Source organism: Mchenga conophoros, linkage group LG12 (genome assembly GCF_057382185.1).
Source record: "Mchenga conophoros isolate Kocher_MC1m ecotype Shallow Benthic linkage group LG12, M_conophoros_male_GT1.1, whole genome shotgun sequence".
NCBI lineage: Eukaryota > Metazoa > Chordata > Actinopteri > Cichliformes > Cichlidae > Mchenga > Mchenga conophoros.
In genome coordinates, this window is record NC_140537.1 from 34,625,361 (window position 1) to 34,649,963 (window position 24,603).

Here is a 24,603-nt window from a genome sequence, read left to right on the forward strand (position 1 = left end):
TGCTTGAATATTACTTGAGAATATATTTGACTGTGTTACAGACTAAGGGACATTCTCTGCTGATAGGTGAAGGTACATTCTCTGCTGATAGACGTCCACGCCTCGGAGGAAGCCGATCCACGGAGTAGGCCCTGGAAACAGTTTCCTTCAGTCTTATTCACAGCAAAAGTTATGGAGGGATACAGATTTTATCAGGCTGTGTGGCATCGGCTGCCAAAATGTGTGCCCCCCCCCATCAATAATGCACCTTGGTTTTGCTATCACGAAAGAGTTTATTTGCAAAATAAATAACAGTATAACTAATAACTACAGTAACTTTGGAGACCATTTGGTTTTTTTAGACTTCTTAATTTAACATCTATATATGTAGATATGTGTTCTCGACAATGTGTGCCATAAGAACACTAGCTGTGGACCTTTAGTGTCAACTATGTACAAGCGAGACAAATAAACACATCTTCTGGTGGTGGGCTTTTCACGCAGAGCTGGTGGAACCACTGCAAACACATCTCAAACTGAATCTGTAAAAAAATAAATAATTACAAATCCCAATGTTAAAATTTCATTTATGGGAATTGATCATAACATTTAGCAGTCTTTCTTGATGTCATTACCCATTTGTTGTCAGTTTCATGCTCTTCTTCCCCGCAGAAATGACAGATGTTTGTCAAGTCATCTGTTTTAAAAAGTGAAAAAATAGCACATAGAGTATACTACCTACTGCACTTATTACTTCATTCAAACAACTATATGGTTTGTTTCTACAGCCATCATGATGAAAATATTCATGATGTGAGAACATTGAATGGTGGAAAATGAGTTACCTGTCTCTAGGAGAAGAGTGGTGGCAATTTGCAGCCTGTGTGTGTTTATGGCCTTTTTTGTAGACGGAAAGTCTATTGACTCTTTTCGCAAGATCTTTTCAGCAAACTGAAAAAGAGATTCTAAGATGACTAAATAGGCTAATATCGTAAATGTTATTTTATAGTAATTTGTTTCCTGTGAATCAATTTCTTTCTTTTATTGTGTAATTATCTTATATTCCTTTTCCTGTCATTAACATTTATTACAACACAACATTTCCAATATTCTCGTATATATGTATGTATTTCGGTTAAGACTCGTACTTTCAATGCAAAGACTCCACATGAGGTAGCGTCCACTTGTTTTGGGTGTTTGACTGTGTCACAATGTCACGGTTAGGTGGTCCTCACCGATTACCTTGCCACTTTTTGGGGGTGTTTGTGTGTACTGTGTCGTGTCTCCTCTCCATCTTGTGTATATGTTTTGCTGCGGAGACATGTACCTCTGGAAGCCGTGGCACGGCACGGCAGCTGACCCGAGGGGTGGGTCAGGAGCTGGAAGCGTCGCACCTGGACGTAATTACTTCGCCGGCTACTACTGATCTGAAGCAGCCCTATTTAACGGTGCAGTCGAGTCACAACCAACGCTGGAACGTTGAACTAAACCGGGTAGCGTAATCGTGGCTAGTATACTCAGCTTGTGAAAGAGAGACGGTTGTATTACAGTGCGTGTGCTTTTCTCATCTGCCCTCAGGATTCAGAGATCGGAGGAGGAGCCGTCACAAGGAGCGGTTTTGGATTATTACAGCACTGTCACTGCGGGGAGAAGTCATCGTATAACTGCACTGCTCTTTCTGGATTACAGACTCGAACTATTGACTCACCTTTTCACTGTGAATAAATTCACTGTCACTCTGCAAGGAGTCTCGCACCTGAGTCCATTAATTCCATTTCACCATGACACACAAGTCCATCTTGAGACGTTGCATCCTTTTTTTCGCATGAATGCCCTGAAAGATAAGTACAATAAAAACAAATAACATGTTTTAAAATTTTGGTGACACAAGAAGGTGAACAGTATGGAGAGCTTAAGTGTCTGTTGAACATCAAGTTAAGAACTGACCACACTGTTTTGTTAAAATCATTACTTTTTAAAAGTCTACAACGCATTTCCATGGACAATTACTTGTGCTTTTTTTTCCCCGTTTCCGCCCATGATATAGAAATCAATCACTTACACAGTACACTTTGAAGAGATGTGGAGGAGGAGCAAAGATGAAATTCACACATGTATAACCTATGTGAAATTATTTTAGACATTTGTCTGATGTTTTAGTGCTAAACCTCCGCAACACTTTATGCGACTACTAAACATTATTCTCCCCGTGCTATATTTTCTAATGTAAAAACATCATCTCATACAGACATCAGGTCCTCAAATAAACATTGAAACATGGGGAGACTTCTCTGTAAAGGCAAAATTAACCCATAACACCACAATATCAGAAGGCCAACACAAAAATTCAAACCTGTTGCTGCTATTTTTTTAATTTTGAGTGCCAATTTTTTTTAAATTTTTTTTTGATTGACATCATACTTATAATTGTCATAATAAACACAAAAATAACAACAGCAACAAAGCGTTTAATAAAGGGTCAAAATAAATTTCAACATTTATCCTTACCTTGTTGATTCCAAACAATTTTGGATACCTTGTTTAGTTTCTCCGAGTGGATCAAGATACAGTGACTTCTTTTCTTGTGGGTAAATGACCTACAGCAAAATTATGTGGAGAATTACATGTAATAATTCAAGACTTAAGATTATCTGCATGCCATGCATTTGTCTTATAAAACTGATTTGATGAATATTGTAAATGCAATTATTTTTTTACCACTAATGTCCAGTGATGATGTTCATTTACAATTCCCAGAATGACTTCATGCTCCATGGGTTTGATCTTAAATTGAAACAAAACAATAAAAATATTCACTTCAGAAAGAAATGCAATAACATGTTGTTTAGAGTCCTTTTTTATTAAAGCAATTTATGATATATTATATATCATCCACTTATAAAGTACTCTGCGACAGCCATGATTCACCCCTCATTTCTTTAACCTGTGCAAGAAGCTGGACTATCTTATATTTTTTATAAGTGGTTTTGCACATTACTTCCTCCAAGACTAATAAAGGTCTTTCTAAGGATTTTTTTTGGACATGGAGTTCATTTTCAATCATTTTCAATGCGATCCTTTTACCATCTGCAGAATAATGTTTAATGCTTTCTTAAGCCTCTTTAACAGTGACGTATGAATCACTTGATAATAAAAAGGTACCTATTAAAGAGATGAAGCAGTGTTGATGATTTCAAAAGAGATATTAGCCCAAATGTTTGAAAATCTCAAATCAAGCATTGATTGGAGTGTGTACAAAAAGAGGAGGAAACCAGACAAGCAGAGAACAAAAGAGAACTGTCAAGTCTAATAAACTATCCACATCTACTAACCCCAGTCTCAATTCATTCTTTCTGCATAAGCTGTTATCCAATCTAAATCTGGATGTGGATATGATCTGAGATACTTAAACAATACACACAAGATTCTTTCTAGAGATACCTACCTTGAGTCTTGGAGCTTTTCTCTTCCAAATGGCAGTCATTGAAAATGAATCAATGAATGCTGCTTTTGCTGAATTATGACGATTGCATTGTCTCACCATGATCGCAAGATATGCATTAATAGACTGCGAATACAAAATGTAAACATTTGTGTTGGGGGAAAACTCTGTAAAAGACCCAGGAGAAATAAAGACACAATGAGACAAAGTTACTTTCTTTATCAAACGTGTACACGGGTGAGCTGCTAAGAACAACTCACACCATGCACAGTGGCTTGGTAATTTTTATAGGCACAGAGCACAGAGACAGTGAGAACAGGATAACAAATAATAAACAGATAAAATAAAACAACTCCATATATGGTGCTAGTCTCGTCAGCAGAGAGCTAGGGAAGATAAAACAATCTAAAACAATATGTCCCAGAAACAAGATGTGTTTGCTGGGAAAGTCTAAAAAGATCATTCTAAACTAATCTAACCATAGGGAGAGGGCAGACAAAAGGCATCTTTGTACATTTAAAAGAAGGTAAAGAAACATAGAATCATTTTTCCTGTAACATTCCCTCCTGTTTTAACTTATTTTAAATGTATACAACAATTGTCTGTGAAGGTTATTTATTAAGTATCTTAAGCAATTTTTTAATTTTCAAAATGTCAGCATAGCAGAAATGGAAGTCATCTGGTCTAAAGAATAAAACAAAAGAAAATAATAAAAAGAAAAACATAGTAAATGAAAATCATAGTAATTGAAATAACAAGTGGAATAAACAAGAAAAAATAATAAAACTAAAACTACAAAAAATAAAAGATAAAAACCTTATATTTTAAAACGAAAACTACAAAAAATAAAAGGATGAAAACTAAAATGAAAACTTTGTATTTAAAAATGATGAAAACTTCATATGTAAAATGAAAACTTCAAAAAAAAATACAAGGATGAAAACCTTATACTTAAAATGATGCAAACCTTAAATTGAAAACTTTATATGTAAAATAATGAAAACTTCATATTTAAAATGAAAACTTCAAAAAATAAAGGATGAGAACTTCAAAAAATAAAAGGGTGAAAACCTTATATTGTACCTGCATAAACTACTAATGTGTTAATCAGTGCATGATCACTTGAAAAAGGCAGAAGTCATTTTTAATCACCACGTCATTCATTAGCAGTTATTACAAGTTCTCCTCTAACAGAATTGCAACGGGATGCTGTTCTTCTTTAGGCACGGCAACATAAGCAGTCATTGTAGTTGTTATCATCTTTGAAATCATTACTCTTAGACATGGCGGTGTAGCTGCTCCAGATGTGTGGTCAGTGACATATTTTTGCAGAATGGACAAATTCTGCAAAGTTTCATAAATGTCTCCTCCAGTTTCGTATCCATCAGGGATAAAAGTGCAACATGTTTCCCCGATCAGCTTGCAAACTCCTCCTTGTGATGCTGTTAGCAGGTCTAGTGTCAGTCTGTTCTGCAGCACCATCGTTCTGATGGCCTGCTGTTCTCCTGCTAAGGCGGTTCCCAGGGTCTTAGTCAAGTTGATGTGTCGTAGCAGAGCATATCGGTTGATTTCCACATGATCCCGCACCTCGGCAACTCCAATGCTGGGGATCAAGCTCTGTAAGAATTTCACTCCTCCTCAGATGCGAAACTCTGGTTCCTTTACTGCTTGGTGCCGTCCGTGCACATCCTGTCTGGTAATGAGTCTTTGTTTGTAGTATCATTCGGTAGCTGTAGTTGGAGCGACAGTTGAGGCTCATCAGTGTCGCGTTACTGGCACAGGTTTCGTTGAGTGAACAGTCCATACACTTCCTCTCGTTCCTTGGTGGGCAGAAAGTGTATATGTATTTGCATAGCAGTCAGTTTTATTATTCAAGTAAGCTGTAGTGTTCATAAACTGCCACCAGAAATTAGTGGCATAGCCATGGGGAAACTTGGTGTACTTTCCTTTGTCATACAGTGTCTGCCTTTTCTCCATATAACGTGACTTGTTGTCCCTCACGGAAGCAAAGGTGAGGAGCCCGGCCATGGTCAGGGCCGCTGCAGTTGTTAAGAGCCACCACCTCATGACGACGGGACACACCCTCCTGTCGCGAGTAGACCCCCCGGCCAGGAAAGCTGACCCCTCCACCGGGCGAGATCACAACAAGTGGGCAAGCCTGCCGTCAGCTGTGTTTAGATGGCTTCACTGATGGTCGTTCCGCTATTTTGCAAGCTCCAGTTTTTCCTTTGGAGCACTTTGATCAGAACCCAGTCACCGGGCTGTGATCTGCAAGACACTTGATAGACATCATTACATTCTTCGTCATTTACAATCATCTCTTTATTTTCCTACAACTTAGACATACATTTTGCTACTGAAATTGTATCTGCCTTTTTCACTGGGTAGATTTCTGGCCACTTTGAGAATACATCTATAACCACTAGGGTGTATTTTTACCCTTGGCATTCATTTAGCTCAATAAAGTCCATATGGATTGTGTGGTCTCAGGTTTCCCTGAGCATTACATTTTTGACACGTCATGCATGTTCTGACAAATTGTTTTGCTGAGGTTTCAAAATTTACAGTGTAGAATTTACAGTGTAGAAATGAGAGTATTGTGTAGAATTTACAGTGTAGAAATGAGAGTTGACAATACTGGTCAGTCCCCCCGTTGACAAATGCGTACAGCCATGAGTCACTAATGCCGCCATTTTGTGGAGGAATTTTGGCAACACTGGCTTGCCATAACACATCATTAAGTCGTTTGTCAGAACTGCACCGTGTTTTAGCCATTTTGCCTGCTCTGCTGTGCTTGCTGCTTTTTGTTCATTTTGCAACACATCCAGTGGAATCTGATGTGTGTTTACTGCCATCAATGTGATGTTTGCCTGTTGTGCCGCCTATTTTGCTGCTCTGTCAGCAAAATTGTTGCCTGTAGTAATGAAAGAGTCAGTAGGCGTTGTAAGAGGTTGGCATGCTGGTTTGCCAGTTGGTGTAATCATTCCTCTGGTTTTCCAGATTTTTTGCAAAATGATGCACAGCAGAGAAAACATACTGGCTGTCTATATAAATGGTTATTTGTTTATCTTTGTGTATTTCACATGCGCAACAATCTCGTGTGAAGTGACCTTCCTCTCCACGGTTCTAGCAGGCGTTGTCTCTATGTTATCTGCTGTTTCTGCGTGGCTGTCTGCGGCCTTGGTGTTTGTGACTTTGCTCGCCTCTCTGTTCCTGATAGCCACCTGCGAATTAGTGTTTTAGTCTGTTGTCAACAGTCAGCCTTATTTTTAAGTTACAGAATGCTTCTCCCTTTTTTTGTTTTTTGTTTTTTTGTTTGGGAGAATAGATGCAACTCTACATTTTCACTTAAGGCAGTTTTAGATAATTTCTAGTTCTTCAAACAATGCATGGATCTCACACATTTCAAACTTTCAAGTTAGGGTTGTTTCCCATTTATACAAATATATATATTTAACTTTGCATTGCTCACAGCTCATAGCTCACAGCTCTAAACCTAGGCATTTTTCAATCATATGCCTAATCACTATGTGTCACTGTGATTCTCAAGTATGGTCACAAGTTCGTTTAAATTCATTTCCAAAACCAACAAAATAATCAAACAAAACCAAAAAACATAAACGTGTCAGGACACAAAAGAAAAAAAGAAAAATGCTGCCACCCGAACAAGGCAGAAGTCTGCATATGTTGGCTTGTAATAGCATGCAGCTTGTAACATGGTAGACTAATGTGCCTGTGTTAATTCAGCTCCATATTATTGTGTGAAGTTGCACTGGGTTGGGAGTGGTTTTGTGTGTGTCACATTTTTGGTGAGCCAATGGCTGGAATGGCGTTGGACTAATTAGAGGCAGGTGTACTTGATTGCACTGATACACCGGTCTTCTTATAGCCCACACTACAAACACTGCTGTGTTGTTTTGTCTCTCTGTGCAGGTATGTAATGTGATGAAATCAGATATGTTTGGGATGGATGGGTTTTGCCCTATGAATTTTATATTAGGTGTGTCGTTTTGTCTCTCTGTGCAGGCCAGGGCCTATTATATGCCACAGCCTAAAGGCAGCAGGGTTGCAGAGGCTTGAGTGACCACTGACTATATGCTTGCAGGGTGGTGGGTCTCCAAGGACAACTTCTAACCCTGTTAAAGGCAACATGTGGAGTGCAACTTGGCCGTGTGGCATAGCTGGCTCTGGCCTTGGGACTGTGTGTTTTTATACAATTCATAAGTGGGACACTGGACTGTTTTATCTTTTATCTCTTGATATATTTTTCGTCAACAAATTATCTTTTAGAATTTTATTGACTGACATCTTTTTGCCCACGACTGAGACGGTTGGTCAGACCTAGAGTCTTTCTTTGGGTGTGTTACAGCAGCTTCTGCTCTAAAAGAAACAAATAAATAAAAAGAAAAGAAAATGTGTAACATGCTCATCAGCTTAGCAGTGTCTACATATTTAATTCAGCTTCTCAATCCTGTAGTTTTAGCTGTTGTCTACAGGGTTTTGCTTATTGGTTGTTATTATAGGTGTGCTCTATATCTCAGCAATGTGTCATTCTAGGATGATAGGTTTCAAGCTGGTCAAGTGCCTCTATGCACTTCATTAGTTTAGTTATTCTCTGTATTGTCTTCATCTCACATGTCATTACACTGAGTTTTAGCAAACCTTAAGCTTGATGCAGACTACTGCTTAACAATTATCCACCTTACATCATAACCGATTAAGGTGCCTCTTCATATTAATATTATGTCATTGTTAATATTATACTCTTTGTCTTATATAACAGCAATAGCATAATATTTTATCAGTGTGTACCACTATACTACTCCTGAGCCAATTTGATAGTTAGGATCATCTTATTCAGCAAACAGATAATTTTGAATTCATCCAATCTGCGGTCACATTTGTTCTCTCTGTTGCATGGCGGACCAGGCAGTTCTATTATAATATATTATTTATATTTTATTTTGTATCCATCAAGGGCTTCAGATGACCTGCAGAATCATCCTTTTCCCAGGGTGGAGACAGTTACCTTTTCACACACTGTCCTTGGCTGAACAATGACACAGCCTTAATATACCTTATTTATTTTATTAAAATATTTTCGTGTGAATTATTTGCTTTATATTCATTTTATACATGCTGGGCATGGTCATCATGCCAACTGTGTTTCATTGTTAATATCACTTTACAGGTTGTTATCCTTGCTATTATTAATTTCAAATACTCTAAAGATCATTTCTACTGTAATTTTCCCTTTGTTTATCTTTATTTCGTACTTTTTATATTTATATCTACTCAGTGGGGTCTGTTTTCAACCCTTTTAAACTACTTCAAACTACTTTGATCTCTAGTTTTCACCTAATAAGGGATTATTATGTTCTTCCTGATATGGGTGTTGCTGCAGATGCGGCTGCAGGAGTGAGTGATGGTTTACTAAAAGGATTGTGGGAACTGCACAGTGTCTCGTCTTCTGGTTTTACTAAACTGGCAGTTGGATTCTGTTCTCCCGACTGTTTATATTTTGTTTTCTTAAATCTCTCAGTTTACAGACACTGTTTTTGTCCGGCGTCTGGACTTTTCTTTTCTCACCACTGCTCGTCAGCAGGAGTGAGTTTTAATTTCACTTGCTTGATTACCCATCTTATTTATGTATTTACTTATTTTTGTTTAAGTAATATATACACAATACAGCTGCTATCACCTTCGCTGGTATTAGAGACGAGAGTGGTTGCTCACACGCCCTTCTACTTTCGGACTATTTCCAAAAGCGGTGTGAACTTTACGAGACGGAACTCGACCGTTCTCTCAACTCACCAGCACGTCAGTGAATAGCAGTAAAAGAAAAACACAGTAGGAGCAGCTCAGTCTCTTATCGGACCGTGAAAATTCAGCTTGCTCCGTTAGTTACAACAATACACACGCATACATTCACATTCACACTTATTCGCGCGATCGGAACCCTTATAATAAAGGGGAGCTGCCAGTCTTTCTGTAGACGAGCTACTTATTCCCTAGACCCTGTCTAGACCCAGCTGGGGGAGCTACCCAGAGCTCCAAACCTAACCCACAAGAGTGGGGAGCTTCCAGTCGACGAGCTCCAAGCTACCAGCCGACGAGCTACTTTAAACCCACAGAGGTGGGGAGCTTCCAGTCGCGACGAGCTACTTTCGCTATTTTAAATTCCCTGAATTTAAAATACGTTTTTACGCAAGATTGTGTCAGTGTGTCTGTATCTACCTGGTCAGTGTCGCCGGGTCTGGTCCACCTCGATCGGGCCCCACCACCGTGGGTCGCTTTCTAAGAACGTTGGCCAAGACTCGAATTTAACGCCCTTGGTCTTTGACCACACACCTAGTGTGTGGGCTGTCGACAGACGAACAACGTGGACTGGTCACGGAGATGGGACACGATGGAGGTGCTCCGGCTCCGAAGGACCAAGAAATGTTGGGGGAAAACTCTGTAAAAGACCCAGGAGAAATAAAGACACAATGAGACAAAGTTACTTTCTTTATCAAACGTGTACACGGGTGAGCTGCTAAGAACAACTCACACCATGCACAGTGGCTTGGTAATTTTTATAGGCACAGAGCACAGAGACAGTGAGAACAGGATAACAAATAATAAACAGATAAAATAAAACAACTCCATATATGGTGCTAGTCTCGTCAGCAGAGAGCTAGGGAAGATAAAACAATCTAAAACAATATGTCCCAGAAACAAGATGTGTTTGCTGGGAAAGTCTAAAAAGATCATTCTAAACTAATCTAACCATAGGGAGAGGGCAGACAAAAGGCATCTTTGTACATTTAAAAGAAGGTAAAGAAACATAGAATCATTTTTCCTGTAACAATTTGTTAACTGTTGTCAATGAATAAAACACTGATAGTTGCATTGTTGTCAGTAAAGATCACTGTACCTCACTTTCCAACTCCATGTCTGGACCAATTTGTTGGATATCCCAGTAGAATAATTTGTAAGCACCAATTCTGGAGAGTAGAATGTGAGGACTCTTTCCAGCCCAGGCATCCATTATATCTACAAAAAGTAATGAGAAAAAGAGATAAGTCAGCAGGACTAAATGTAAATCAAAATTTCAAATGCATAATTTCTTATGTAGTTGTCTGACAAAAGACGTGTTTCAGGGTAAATACTTTTAAGACGCTGATAAAATGGGCACATGGTTTAACATTGTATTTTGTAAAAAAAAAAAAGGAGAACTTAAATTTGCTTTTATTTGGGGGTAAAGTTACACTTGCAATGTTCTACAAAGAAATTTAAATAAATTCATATTAATAAAAGAAAAGAAATTTAAATACATAGCAATAGAAATGCTCTTGCCCCCTATCATATCTTTTTTCCAGCAGAAACACCTATTACAACAATTTTTTAAAATTATGTTTAGTTGAAGCTACATGGCTAATTTGAAGAATCTAAGATATAAAAAATATTTTTGGTTCTTTCATACTTTTTGGTTTACTACATCATTTGTGTTAGGGTTAGTGCTCCATATGTGTCCATTCATAGTTTTGATGCCTCGAGTTCTAAAAATGAATCTACAAAATAGACAAGGAAATTAAGAAGCAACATTAAAATGAAGGTGTGTCCAAACTTTTCACTCTTAGTGTACATCAGATGTACAATATCAATCATGAACATTCTGGGTTACACAACAACAAAAGAAAGATTCACAGTTTTGAAGGACTCACTTTTTCATTTGTGTAATTTTACACATGTGGCTTACATCCTTTTACAAGTTTTCTATAATGTTTTGCCCCATGAATGTTTTTTTAAAGCATTAACATATTGTTAAATTTAAATATTCTTTTAGGAAATATACCTAACAAAATCTTTTTAAAGGTGTAAAATTTCCTATGCCATGATCTACAGAGTACTGAAACAAACACTGTCATAGGAACAAAAGTCCTTTTTTTAAAAATAAAAAAATAGTATATTTATTTACATTTCTCTGCAACTGTTGGTTCTATGGTTTGTGCTGTAGATTGCTGGGCTGTAATCTGTGGACCTGAGGCTTGTGTGGTTGTAGCATTTGGAGCTGTGGTCTGTGAGGCTGGGTCTGCTGTTGTGGTTTGTGAGGCTGGGTCTGCTGTTGTGGTCGGGTCTGCCGTTGTGGTCTGTGAGGCCTGGTCTGCTGCTGTTGTGGTCTGTGAGGCCTGGTCTGCTGTTATGGTCTTTGAGGCTGGGTCGGCTGCTGTTTTGGATTCGGTTTGTAGAGCTGTAGCGTGTTCTGGTGCTGTAGCACTTGTGGCTGGTTCTGGTGGTTCGTTCACTTTCTGTGCTGTTGCTCCTGACTCTGGTTCTGATACCGTTATTGGTATACCTTGTGGAACTGGAGATGGATGTTGTGTTTGAACTGGTAGTGATGTAAGTGATGCCATTGGTGCTGTAGCCTGTGTAGCTTTAGGAGGAGGTGCTGGTGCTACCGCCACTGGTGCTGCTGTAGCCTGTGAAGCTAGAGCAGATGCTGGTGCTGCTGGATCTGGTTGTGCTGTTAGTAATGTGGCTGCTGTTTTCTTTAAACCCCGGTGTGGCACTCTTGGCATGCTGTCTTTGCTTAACTTTAGTTGGTCAATATTTACTTTTGGAATGATTGTCCCATTGGAATCCTGAAGATCTGCACTTTTACCTTGGATTGCTGTAATAATGTAAGGGCCTAAAAAGTTTGCTTCAAGTTTCCCCCCTTTCCTCTGCTGGCTTCTTATGTTAGCTCTTAAAACTTTGTCACCAACTTTGAAGACGACATCTCTCTTCATCATTTTTATTTTGCCCTTTGTTTTTTCCTGAGCTTTGACCACGTTGTCCTTCACCAGTTCCAACAGTTTTTGATGCTTTTGAATGTCTTCCGACACCTCCTCCTGCCCCACAATGTCTTCCACAGTCTCATCAACCTTTGAATCAAAAGACATGTCTATCATTACTATAATTTGTGTACGATACACAGATAATACATAAAAGAACTGAGAAATACAGTGAAAATTTACATTAAGTGTCTTTGGTAAGGTTTTAAGACACAATGTATTTCTGGCAAAGCTTCAGTGTATCCTGGAATTGATTGGACATGAAGAAAACTGTTATTAAGGGGTGGAACAATCCATAGAAATATTCAGTGTTGTTGTCCTTTTATGGCGGTGACATAGCATCCATTGAAACTGATCTGCCTGCGCCTCAAAAACTAAAAAAGTTTCGTTGTGTGGGATTTCCGTGTAGTTTGTCACAGACAAAAAGACATACCATGAACTCTTCTGGGATTTCGGAAGGATAGCGAGCCTCTCTGCCAAACATTAGGTAATAAGGCGAGTATTTGGTGGTCACTTGTTTTTTAGTTCTGAGTCCAAACATTACAGCATCCAGGTACTCATCCCACATTTCTGGTTGGTCGCCAACGACTTTACACAGGGCTCTGACAATGAAAGCACATAGAAGACATTCATATGAAAGATCATTTACATTTTTTAATAGTTTAATGTCATGCATTAATGTTTTGTTTGAAGGGAACCCCCATAAATGTATAACATGTACTCCAAGAATTTACCTCTGGATGGTGCCATTCATTTTCTCCACCAGCCCATTCGTTTGAGGGTGATAAGGGGAGCAGAGGCTTCTTTTAATTTTTAACAGTCCGCAAACCCTTTTGTTGAGCTGCAAAAGAAAGTTATATACACTGGCTATAAGCACATTACAATAAGAATTTAAATAAACAGCTGTCATACTAATATCTCAACAACAGATTTATAAAGACCAGAAAATTAACCATTTTCAAAAAATTATTCAAATATGAGTTCACATATTTTTGCCAAAGACTAAAGTACTTACAGAATTGACAAATTCTTTGCCTTGGTCAGTCAGTAAGAATCCTTTTCGGGGCTTCGAACTGGTGGACGAATTTTATGAGACAGTTTGTCACTTCCCCGGCTGATTTTGACTTTAAAGGGTATGCTTGTGGCCATTTTGTAAAATAATAAATAAAAACACATATGTATTGATGTCCATTGTTGGTTTCAGTAGGTTTTCCAATGAGGTCCATCCCAACCAGTTCAAATGGCTGAGAGACCTTAAAAAGAAAATCATAGTTAAGTTAATAATACTGAAATTACACAGAATGCTAGTCTACTGTTATAATTTTTTCAAGTATATAATCAGTAGGTTTCTAAGCAATGAAAACATTGTGTGATTAAATGTGATTATTTGCTATGGTCGATGACTAACCTTTATCGGAATGTATTCTGCTGGTTTTTTAATTGTTGCAGCACTTGCCTGGCAAAGTGCGCACTGTGAAACCTAATCAAAAATAAAAGCAATTCAATAACAAACACAATAGTTGATGATCAAGGTTTACATAACTTATTTTGAGAGATACAGAAACATTGCTGTGTTCCTCTTAAAATAATTTAGCGGTAGTCGAATTACATAGAGTTTGTTTTGGAGTACCCACCCAATTGTTGATGTCCACTGACATCCCTGGCCAGTAGAACCGCTTTGAAATGGCTTCTCTTGTTTTTGTTTGCCCGCAATGGGCCCCAGTAGGACTGGCATGAAAATCTGAAAAAATTGTGTTTGCCTCATCAGCCCCACAGACTACCGTTGTCTTTATGGTTTTGTCTGTGCCTTTGTAGCGCCAGTAAAACAGCTGCTCCCCTAAACATAAACAAGAAAATAGAAAAGTTTATTATAGCTGTTTAAACCACGACAGGTCTATATGTGGTAAAAGTCATGACAATACATCTTGAATGTAATGAATCAATTATGTATGTGATATAATTTTGGGGTGACTATTGGACTGGTTATCTATATTTATGACAGTATGACTACTTCAGAAACCAAAAAGATTATGCCACACACAGACTGCATTACTGATACTAAAAAAAGTGATGGGTGTGTAAAGTCATTATGACTAATGGCCTTCAGATATAATGGATTTATTTTTAATGCAAATATCAATTCGAAGTAGTTTAATTCCAAATTTCCTGCTGTCAGTAATTTTCCACATATGTAATTTAAATAACAGTGGGTACACCTGCGTAACAGGGTGTGGCACATACCAATCCAAAAGTAATTACGACGTAATATATTGTAGTTAAGCTATAAAAAGACAAAAACAGTTCTTAGTTAACGCTGTCTAATTAATAGCAAACCTTAAAACTTTTACTTTAATAAACGCACATGTGCCAATTAACCGGGGTTAACTAGGTCAAAGAAAGGTAAAGCTAATTAAATCGGTTAGTGCAAATTAAGACTACACATTACGCCATTGTATATGTATTAACAATGTCAGAAGGAGAGAGGCACTGAGGCACCGTCTTCCGCCCCCCGACGCTCCTGCTGTGCCGCCTCCTTCTGACAGGAACTGCCTACAGAACAAGCATGAATGATGCCTGAGTGGACACACACAACTCACAAGTTCCTGGCTCTGTCGGCTCCTCTGCAGAGGGTTTCCCTAAGAAGGTGGACCTAGCAGGGTCACCGGGGGACGGGGAGCTGTGCCTCACGGCCCTCACTTCGTCGGAGAAACCCTCATGCAGAGTTCAGAAACTTGTGTGTTGAGTATGTCGCTGTGAGCCTCCACCATTTCCTGGTGGGTGCAGCCTGAACTGTCTAGAGACAGAGCAGACCAGCTGCACAACACAGACACTTCAAACCTGAAGACAAAAACTAAGAGAACAGAAAAAGGAAAGGAAACTTAGCTTAGAACCATGCAGCGCTACAGGAGACGGCAGCACTGCAGAGGTGAGGACCGGCACCTGTTTGAAAGAGACAAATACACACAAACACACACAACAACAGACGAGAAACAAACACAGAGAGAGGAAAAAGTGGTTATACAGAACTTGAGGACATTACCTACATGTAAATATATAAATAATTATAAATTTGTTGGGTTTTCTTTAACAATGTCAGAAGGAGAGAGGCACTGAGGCACCGTCTTCCGCCCCCCGACGCTCCTGCTGTGCCTCCTCCTTCTGACAGGAACTGCCTACAGAACAAGCATGAATGATGCCTGAGTGGACACACACAACTCACAAGTTCCTGGCTCTGTCAGCTCCTCTGCAGAGGGTTTCCCTAAGAAGGTGGACCTAGCAGGGTCACCGGGGGACGGGGAGCTGTGCCTCACGGCCCTCACTTCGTCGGAGAAACCCTCATGCAGAGTTCAGAAACTTGTGTGTTGAGTATGTCGCTGTGAGCCTCCACCATTTACTGGTGGGTGCAGTCTGAACTGTCTAGAGACAGACCAGACCAGCTGCACAACACAGACACTTCAAACCTGAGGACAAAAACTATGAGAACAGAAAAAGGAAAGGAAACTTAGCTTAGAACCATGCAGCGCTACAGGAGACGGCAGCACTGCAGAGGTGAGGACCGGCACCTGTTTGAAAGAGACAAATACACACAAACACACACAACAACAGACGAGAAACAAACACAGAGAGAGGAAAAAGTGGTTATACAGAACTTGAGGACATTACCTACATGAAAATATATAAATAATTATAAATTTGTTGGGTTTTCTTTAACAATGTCAGAAGGAGAGAGGCACTGAGGCACCGTCTTCCGCCCCCCGACGCTCCTGCTGTGCCTCCTCCTTCTGACAGGAACTGCCTACAGAACAAGCATGAATGATGCCTGAGTGGACACACACAACTCACAAGTTCCTGGCTCTGTCAGCTCCTCTGCAGAGGGTTTCCCTAAGAAGGTGGACCTAGCAGGGTCACCGGGGGACGGGGAGCTGTGCCTCACGGCCCTTACTTTGTCGGAGAAACCCTCATGCAGAGTTCAGAAACTTGTGTGTTGAGTATGTCGCTGTGAGCCTCCACCATTTACTGGTGGGTGCAGCCTGAACTGTCTAGAGACAGACCAGACCAGCTGCACAACACAGACACTTCAAACCTGAAGACAAATCTAAGAGAACAGAAAAAGGAAAGGAAACTTAGCTTAGAACCATGCAGCGCTACAGGAGACGGCAGCACTGCAGAGGTGAGGACCAGCACCTGTTTGAAAGAGACAAATACACACAAACACACACAACAACAGACGAGAAACAAACACAGAGAGAGGAAAAAGTAGTTATACAGAACTTGAGGACATTACCTACATGTAAATATATAAAAATAATTATAAATTTGTTGGGTTTTCTTTAACAATGTCAGAAGGAGAGAGGCACTGAGGCACCGTCTTCCGCCCCCCGACGCTCCTGCTGTGTCTCCTCCTTCTGACAGGAACTGCCTACAGAACAAGTATGAATGATGCCTGAGTGGACACACACAACTCACAAGTTCCTGGCTCTGTCAGCTCCTCTGCAGAGGGTTTCCCTAAGAAGGTGGACCTAGCAGGGTCACCGGGGGACGGGGAGCTGTGCCTCACGGCCCTCACTTCGTCGGAGAAACCCTCATGCAGAGTTCAGAAACTTGTGTGTTGAGTATGTCGCTGTGAGCCTCCACCATTTACTGGTGGGTGCAGCCTGAACTGTCTAGAGACAGACCAGACCAGCTGCACAACACAGACACTTCAAACCTGAGGACAAAAACTAAGAGAACAGAAAAAGGAAAGGAAACTTAGCTTAGAACCATGCAGCGCTACAGGAGACGGCAGCACTGCAGAGGTGAGGACCGGCACCTGTTTGAAAGAGACAAATACACACAAACACACACAACAACAGACGAGAAACAAACACAGAGAGAGGAAAAAGTGGTTATACAGAACTTGAGGACATTACCTACATGTAAATATATAAATAATTATAAATTTGTTGGGTTTTCTTTAACAATGTCAGAAGGAGAGAGGCACTGAGGCACCGTCTTCCGCCCCCCGACGCTCCTGCTGAACCTCCTCCTTCTGACAGGAACTGCCTACAGAACAAGTATGAATGATGCCTGAGTGGACACACACAACTCACAAGTTCCTGGCTCTGTCGGCTCCTCTGCAGAGGGTTTCCCTAAGAAGGTGGACCTAGCAGGGTCACCGGGGGACGGGGAGCTGTGCCTCACGGCCTTCACTTCGTCGGAGAAACCCTCATGCAGAGTTCAGAAACTTGTGTGTTGAGTATGTCGCTGTGAGCCTCCACCATTTACTGGTGGGTGCAGCCTGAACTGTCTAGAGACAGACCAGACCAGCTGCACAACACAGACACTTCAAACCTGAGGACAAAAACTAAGAGAACAGAAAAAGGAAAGGAAACTTAGCTTAGAACCATGCAGCGCTACAGGAGACGGCAGCACTGCAGAGGTGAGGACCGGCACCTGTTTGAAAGAGACAAATACACACAAACACACACAACAACAGACGAGAAACAAACACAGAGAGAGGAAAAAGTGGTTATACAGAACTTGAGGACATTACCTACATGTAAATATATAAATAATTATAAATTTGTTGGGTTTTCTTTAACAATGTCAGAAGGAGAGAGGCACTGAGGCACCGTCTTCCGCCCCCCGACGCTCCTGCTGTGCCTCCTCCTTCTGACAGGAACTGCCTACAGAACAAGCATGAATGATGCCTGAGTGGACACACACAACTCACAAGTTCCTGGCTCTGTCGGCTCCTCTGCAGAGGGTTTCCCTAAGAAGGTGGACCTAGCAGGGTCACCGGGGGACGGGGAGCTGTGCCTCACGGCCCTCACTTCGTCGGAGAAACCCTCATGCAGAGTTCAGAAACTTGTGTGTTGAGTATGTCGCTGTGAGCCTCCACCATTTACTGGTGGGTGCAGCCTGAACTGTCTAGAGACAGACCAGACCAGCTGCACAACACAGACACTTCAAACCTGAGGACAAATCTAAGAGAACAGAAAAAGGAAAGGAAACTTAGCTTAGAACCATGCAGCGCTACAGGAGACGGCAGCACTGCAGAGGTGAGGACCGGCACCTGTTTGAAAGAGACAAATACACACAAACACACACAACAACAGACGAGAAACAAACACAGAGAGAGGAAAAAGTGGTTATACAGAACTTGAGGACATTACCTACATGTAAATATATAAATAATTATAAATTTGTTGGGTTTTCTTTAACAATGTCAGAAGGAGAGAGGCACTGAGGCACCGTCTTCCGCCCCCCGACGCTCCTGCTGTGCCTCCTCCTTCTGACAGGAACTGCCTACAGAACAAGCATGAATGATGCCTGAGTGGACACACACAACTCACAAGTTCCTGGCTCTGTCGGCTCCTCTGCAGAGGGTTTCCCTAAGAAGGTGGACCTAGCAGGGTCACCGGGGGACGGGGAGCTGTGCCTCACGGCCTTCACTTCGTCGGAGAAACCCTCATGCAGAGTTCAGAAACTTGTGTGTTGAGTATGTCGCTGTGAGCCTCCACCATTTCCTGGTGGGTGCAGCCTGAACTGTCTAGAGACAGACCAGACCAGCTGCACAACACAGACACTTCAAACCTGAGGACAAAAACTAAGAGAACAGAAAAAGGAAAGGAAACTTAGCTTAGAACCATGCAGCGCTACAGGAGACGGCAGCACTGCAGAGGTGAGGACCGGCACCTGTTTGAAAGAGACAAATACACACAAACACACACAACAACAGACGAGAAACAAACACAGAGAGAGGAAAAAGTGGTTATACAGAACTTGAGGACATTACCTACATGTAAATATATAAATAATTATAAATTTGTTGGGTTTTCTTTAACAATGTCAGAAGGAGAGAGGCACTGAGGCACCGTCTTCCGCCCCCCGACGCTCCTGCTGTGCCTCCTCCTTCTGACAGGAACTGCCTACAGAACAAGCATGAATGATGCCTGAGTGGACACACACAACTCACAAGTTCCTGGCTCTGTCGGCTCCTCTGCAGAGGGTTTCCCTAAGAAGGTGGACCTAGCAGGGTCACCGGGGGACGGGGAGCTGTGCCTCACGGCCCTCACTTCGTCGGAGAAACCCTCATGCAGAGTTCAGAAACTTGTGTGTTGAGTATGTCGCTGTGAGCCTCCACCATTTACTGGTGGGTGCAGCCTGAACTGTCTAGAGACAGAGCAGACCAGCTGCACAACACAGACACTTCAAACCTGAAGACAAAAACTAAGAGAACAGAAAAAGGAAAGGAAACTTAGCTTAGAACCATGCAGCGCTACAGGAGACGGCAGCACTGCAGAGGTGAGGACCGGCACCTGTTTGAAAGAGACAAATACACACAAACACACACAACAACAGACGAGAAACAAACACAGAGAGAGGAAAAAGTGGTTATACAGAACTTGAGGACATTACCTACATGTAAATATATAAATAATTATAAATTTGTTGGGTTTTCTTTAACAATGTCAGAAGGAGAGAGGCACTGAGGCACCGTCTTCCGCCCCCCGACGCTCCTGCTGTGCCTCCTCCTTCTGACAGGAACTGCCTACAGAACAAGTATGAATGATGCCTGAGTGGACACACACAACTCACAAGTTCCTGGCTCTGTCGGCTCCTCTGCAGAGGGTTTCCCTAAGAAGGTGGACCTAGCAGGGTCACCGGGGGACGGGGAGCTGTGCCTCACGGCCCTCACTTCGTCGGAGAAACCCTCATGCAGAGTTCAGAAACTTGTGTGTTGAGTATGTCTTTGTGAGCCTCCACCATTTCCTGGTGGGTGCAGCCTGAACTGTCTAGAGACAGACCAGACCAGCTGCACAACACAGACACTTCAAACCTGAGGACAAAAACTAAGAGAACAGAAAAAGGAAAGGAAACTTAGCTTAGAACCATGCAGCGCTACAGGAGACGGCAGCACTGCAGAGGTGAGGACCGGCACCTGTTTGAAAGAGACAAATACACACAAACACACACAACAACAGACGAGAAACAAACACAGAGAGAGGAAAAAGTGGTTATACAGAACTTGAGGACATTACCTACATGTAAATATATAAATAATTATAAATTTGTTGGGTTTTCTTTAACAATGTCAGAAGGAGAGAGGCACTGAGGCACCGTCTTCCGCCCCCCGACGCTCCTGCTGTGCCTCCTCCTTCTGACAGGAACTGCCTACAGAACAAGCATGAATGATGCCTGAGTGGACACACACAACTCACAAGTTCCTGGCTCTGTCAGCTCCTCTGCAGAGGGTTTCCCTAAGAAGGTGGACCTAGCAGGGTCACCGGGGGACGGGGAGCTGTGCCTCACGGCCCTCACTTCGTCGGAGAAACCCTCATGCAGAGTTCAGAAACTTGTGTGTTGAGTATGTCGCTGTGAGCCTCCACCATTTACTGGTGGGTGCAGCCTGAACTGTCTAGAGACAGACCAGACCAGCTGCACAACACAGACACTTCAAACCTGAGGACAAAAACTAAGAGAACAGAAAAAGGAAAGGAAACTTAGCTTAGAACCATGCAGCGCTACAGGAGACGGCAGCACTGCAGAGGTGAGGACCGGCACCTGTTTGAAAGAGACAAATACACACAAACACACACAACAACAGACGAGAAACAAACACAGAGAGAGGAAAAAGTGGTTATACAGAACTTGAGGACATTACCTACATGTAAATATATAAATAATTATAAATTTGTTGGGTTTTCTTTAACAATGTCAGAAGGAGAGAGGCACTGAGGCACCGTCTTCCGCCCCCCGACGCTCCTGCTGTGCCTCCTCCTTCTGACAGGAACTGCCTACAGAACAAGCATGAATGATGCCTGAGTGGACACACACAACTCACAAGTTCCTGGCTCTGTCGGCTCCTCTGCAGAGGGTTTCCCTAAGAAGGTGGACCTAGCAGGGTCACCGGGGGACGGGGAGCTGTGCCTCACGGCCCTCACTTCGTCGGAGAAACCCTCATGCAGAGTTCAGAAACTTGTGTGTTGAGTATGTCGCTGTGAGCCTCCACCATTTACTGGTGGGTGCAGCCTGAACTGTCTAGAGACAGACCAGACCAGCTGCACAACACAGACACTTCAAACCTGAGGACAAATCTAAGAGAACAGAAAAAGGAAAGGAAACTTAGCTTAGAACCATGCAGCGCTACAGGAGACGGCAGCACTGCAGAGGTGAGGACCGGCACCTGTTTGAAAGAGACAAATACACACAAACACACACAACAACAGACGAGAAACAAACACAGAGAGAGGAAAAAGTGGTTATACAGAACTTGAGGACATTACCTACATGTAAATATATAAATAATTATAAATTTGTTGGGTTTTCTTTAACAATGTCAGAAGGAGAGAGGCACTGAGGCACCGTCTTCCGCCCCCCGACGCTCCTGCTGTGCCTCCTCCTTCTGACAGGAACTGCCTACAGAACAAGCATGAATGATGCCTGAGTGGACACACACAACTCACAAGTTCCTGGCTCTGTCGGCTCCTCTGCAGAGGGTTTCCCTAAGAAGGTGGACCTAGCAGGGTCACCGGGGGACGGGGAGCTGTGCCTCACGGCCTTCACTTCGTCGGAGAAACCCTCATGCAGAGTTCAGAAACTTGTGTGTTGAGTATGTCGCTGTGAGCCTCCACCATTTCCTGGTGGGTGCAGCCTGAACTGTCTAGAGACAGACCAGACCAGCTGCACAACACAGACACTTCAAACCTGAGGACAAAAACTAAGAGAACAGAAAAAGAAAAGGAAACTTAGCTTAGAACCATGCAGCGCTACAGGAGACGGCAGCACTGCAGAGGTGAGGACCGGCACCTGTTTGAAAGAGACAAATACACACAAACACACACAACAACAGACGAGAAACAAACACAGAGAGAGGAAAAAGTGGTTATACAGAACTTGAGGACATTACCTACATGTAAATATATAAATAATTATAAATTTGTTGGGTTTTCTTTAACAATGTCAGAAGGAGAGAGGCACTGAGGCACCGTCTTCCGCCCCCCGACGCTCCTGCTGTGCCTCCTCCTTCTGACAGGAACTGCCTACAGAACAAGCATGAATGATGCCTGAGTGGACACACACAACTCACAAGTTCCTGGCTCTGTCGGCTCCTCTGCAGAGGGTTTCCCTAAGAAGGTGGACCTAGCAGGGTCACCGGGGGACGGGGAGCTGTGCCTCACGGCCCTCACTTCGTCGGAGAAACCCTCATGCAGAGTTCAGAAACTTGTGTGTTGAGTATGTCGCTGTGAGCCTCCACCATTTACTGGTGGGTGCAGCCTGAACTGTCTAGAGACAGAGCAGACCAGCTGCACAACACAGACACTTCAAACCTGAAGACAAAAACTAAGAGAACAGAAAAAGGAAAGGAAACTTAGCTTAGAACCATGCAGCGCTACAGGAGACGGCAGCACTGCAGAGGTGAGGACCGGCACCTGTTTGAAAGAGACAAATACACACAAACACACACAACAACAGACGAGAAACAAACACAGAGAGAGGAAAAAGTGGTTATACAGAACTTGAGGACATTACCTACATGTAAATATATAAATAATTATAAATTTGTTGGGTTTTCTTTAACAATGTCAGAAGGAGAGAGGCACTGAGGCACCGTCTTCCGCCCCCCGACGCTCCTGCTGTGCCTCCTCCTTCTGACAGGAACTGCCTACAGAACAAGTATGAATGATGCCTGAGTGGACACACACAACTCACAAGTTCCTGGCTCTGTCGGCTCCTCTGCAGAGGGTTTCCCTAAGAAGGTGGACCTAGCAGGGTCACCGGGGGACGGGGAGCTGTGCCTCACGGCCCTCACTTCGTCGGAGAAACCCTCATGCAGAGTTCAGAAACTTGTGTGTTGAGTATGTCGCTGTGAGCCTCCACCATTTCCTGGTGGGTGCAGCCTGAACTGTCTAGAGACAGACCAGACCAGCTGCACAACACAGACACTTCAAACCTGAGGACAAAAACTAAGAGAACAGAAAAAGGAAAGGAAACTTAGCTTAGAACCATGCAGCGCTACAGGAGACGGCAGCACTGCAGAGGTGAGGACCGGCACCTGTTTGAAAGAGACAAATACACACAAACACACACAACAACAGACGAGAAACAAACACAGAGAGAGGAAAAAGTGGTTATACAGAACTTGAGGACATTACCTACATGTAAATATATAAATAATTATAAATTTGTTGGGTTTTCTTTAACAATGTCAGAAGGAGAGAGGCACTGAGGCACCGTCTTCCGCCCCCCGACGCTCCTGCTGTGCCTCCTCCTTCTGACAGGAACTGCCTACAGAACAAGCATGAATGATGCCTGAGTGGACACACACAACTCACAAGTTCCTGGCTCTGTCAGCTCCTCTGCAGAGGGTTTCCCTAAGAAGGTGGACCTAGCAGGGTCACCGGGGGACGGGGAGCTGTGCCTCACGGCCCTCACTTCGTCGGAGAAACCCTCATGCAGAGTTCAGAAACTTGTGTGTTGAGTATGTCGCTGTGAGCCTCCACCATTTACTGGTGGGTGCAGCCTGAACTGTCTAGAGACAGACCAGACCAGCTGCACAACACAGACACTTCAAACCTGAGGACAAAAACTAAGAGAACAGAAAAAGGAAAGGAAACTTAGCTTAGAACCATGCAGCGCTACAGGAGACGGCAGCACTGCAGAGGTGAGGACCGGCACCTGTTTGAAAGAGACAAATACACACAAACACACACAACAACAGACGAGAAACAAACACAGAGAGAGGAAAAAGTGGTTATACAGAACTTGAGGACATTACCTACATGTAAATATATAAATAATTATAAATTTGTTGGGTTTTCTTTAACAATGTCAGAAGGAGAGAGGCACTGAGGCACCGTCTTCCGCCCCCCGACGCTCCTGCTGTGCCTCCTCCTTCTGACAGGAACTGCCTACAGAACAAGCATGAATGATGCCTGAGTGGACACACACAACTCACAAGTTCCTGGCTCTGTCGGCTCCTCTGCAGAGGGTTTCCCTAAGAAGGTGGACCTAGCAGGGTCACCGGGGGACGGGGAGCTGTGCCTCACGGCCCTCACTTCGTCGGAGAAACCCTCATACAGAGTTCAGAAACTTGTGTGTTGAGTATGTCTTTGTGAGCCTCCACCATTTACTGGTGGGTGCAGCCTGAACTGTCTAGAGACAGACCAGACCAGCTGCACAACACAGACACTTCAAACCTGAGGACAAATCTAAGAGAACAGAAAAAGGAAAGGAAACTTAGCTTAGAACCATGCAGCGCTACAGGAGACGGCAGCACTGCAGAGGTGAGGACCGGCACCTGTTTGAAAGAGACAAATACACACAAACACACACAACAACAGACGAGAAACAAACACAGAGAGAGGAAAAAGTGGTTATACA

At 42.6% G+C, this 24,603-nt stretch overlaps 1 protein-coding gene across 1 annotated transcript; it reads right to left on the reverse strand.

Annotated features, from left to right (window-relative positions):
* Window positions 1-312: 312 nt before the first annotated feature.
* On the reverse strand, window positions 313-18,177 carry LOC146563102 (uncharacterized). The gene is given in 14 exon segments (XM_085295487.1): window positions 313-521; window positions 615-676; window positions 825-930; window positions 1,128-1,209; window positions 1,766-1,813; window positions 2,488-2,576; window positions 2,698-2,763; window positions 3,425-3,547; window positions 10,338-10,456; window positions 11,382-12,327; window positions 12,671-12,839; window positions 12,972-13,490; window positions 13,646-13,717; window positions 13,872-18,177. Coding segments are annotated over 12 exon segments (2,079 nt in total). The 5' UTR covers window positions 13,148-13,490; window positions 13,646-13,717; window positions 13,872-18,177; the 3' UTR covers window positions 313-428.
* Between the last annotated feature and the right edge of the window lie 6,426 nt (window positions 18,178-24,603).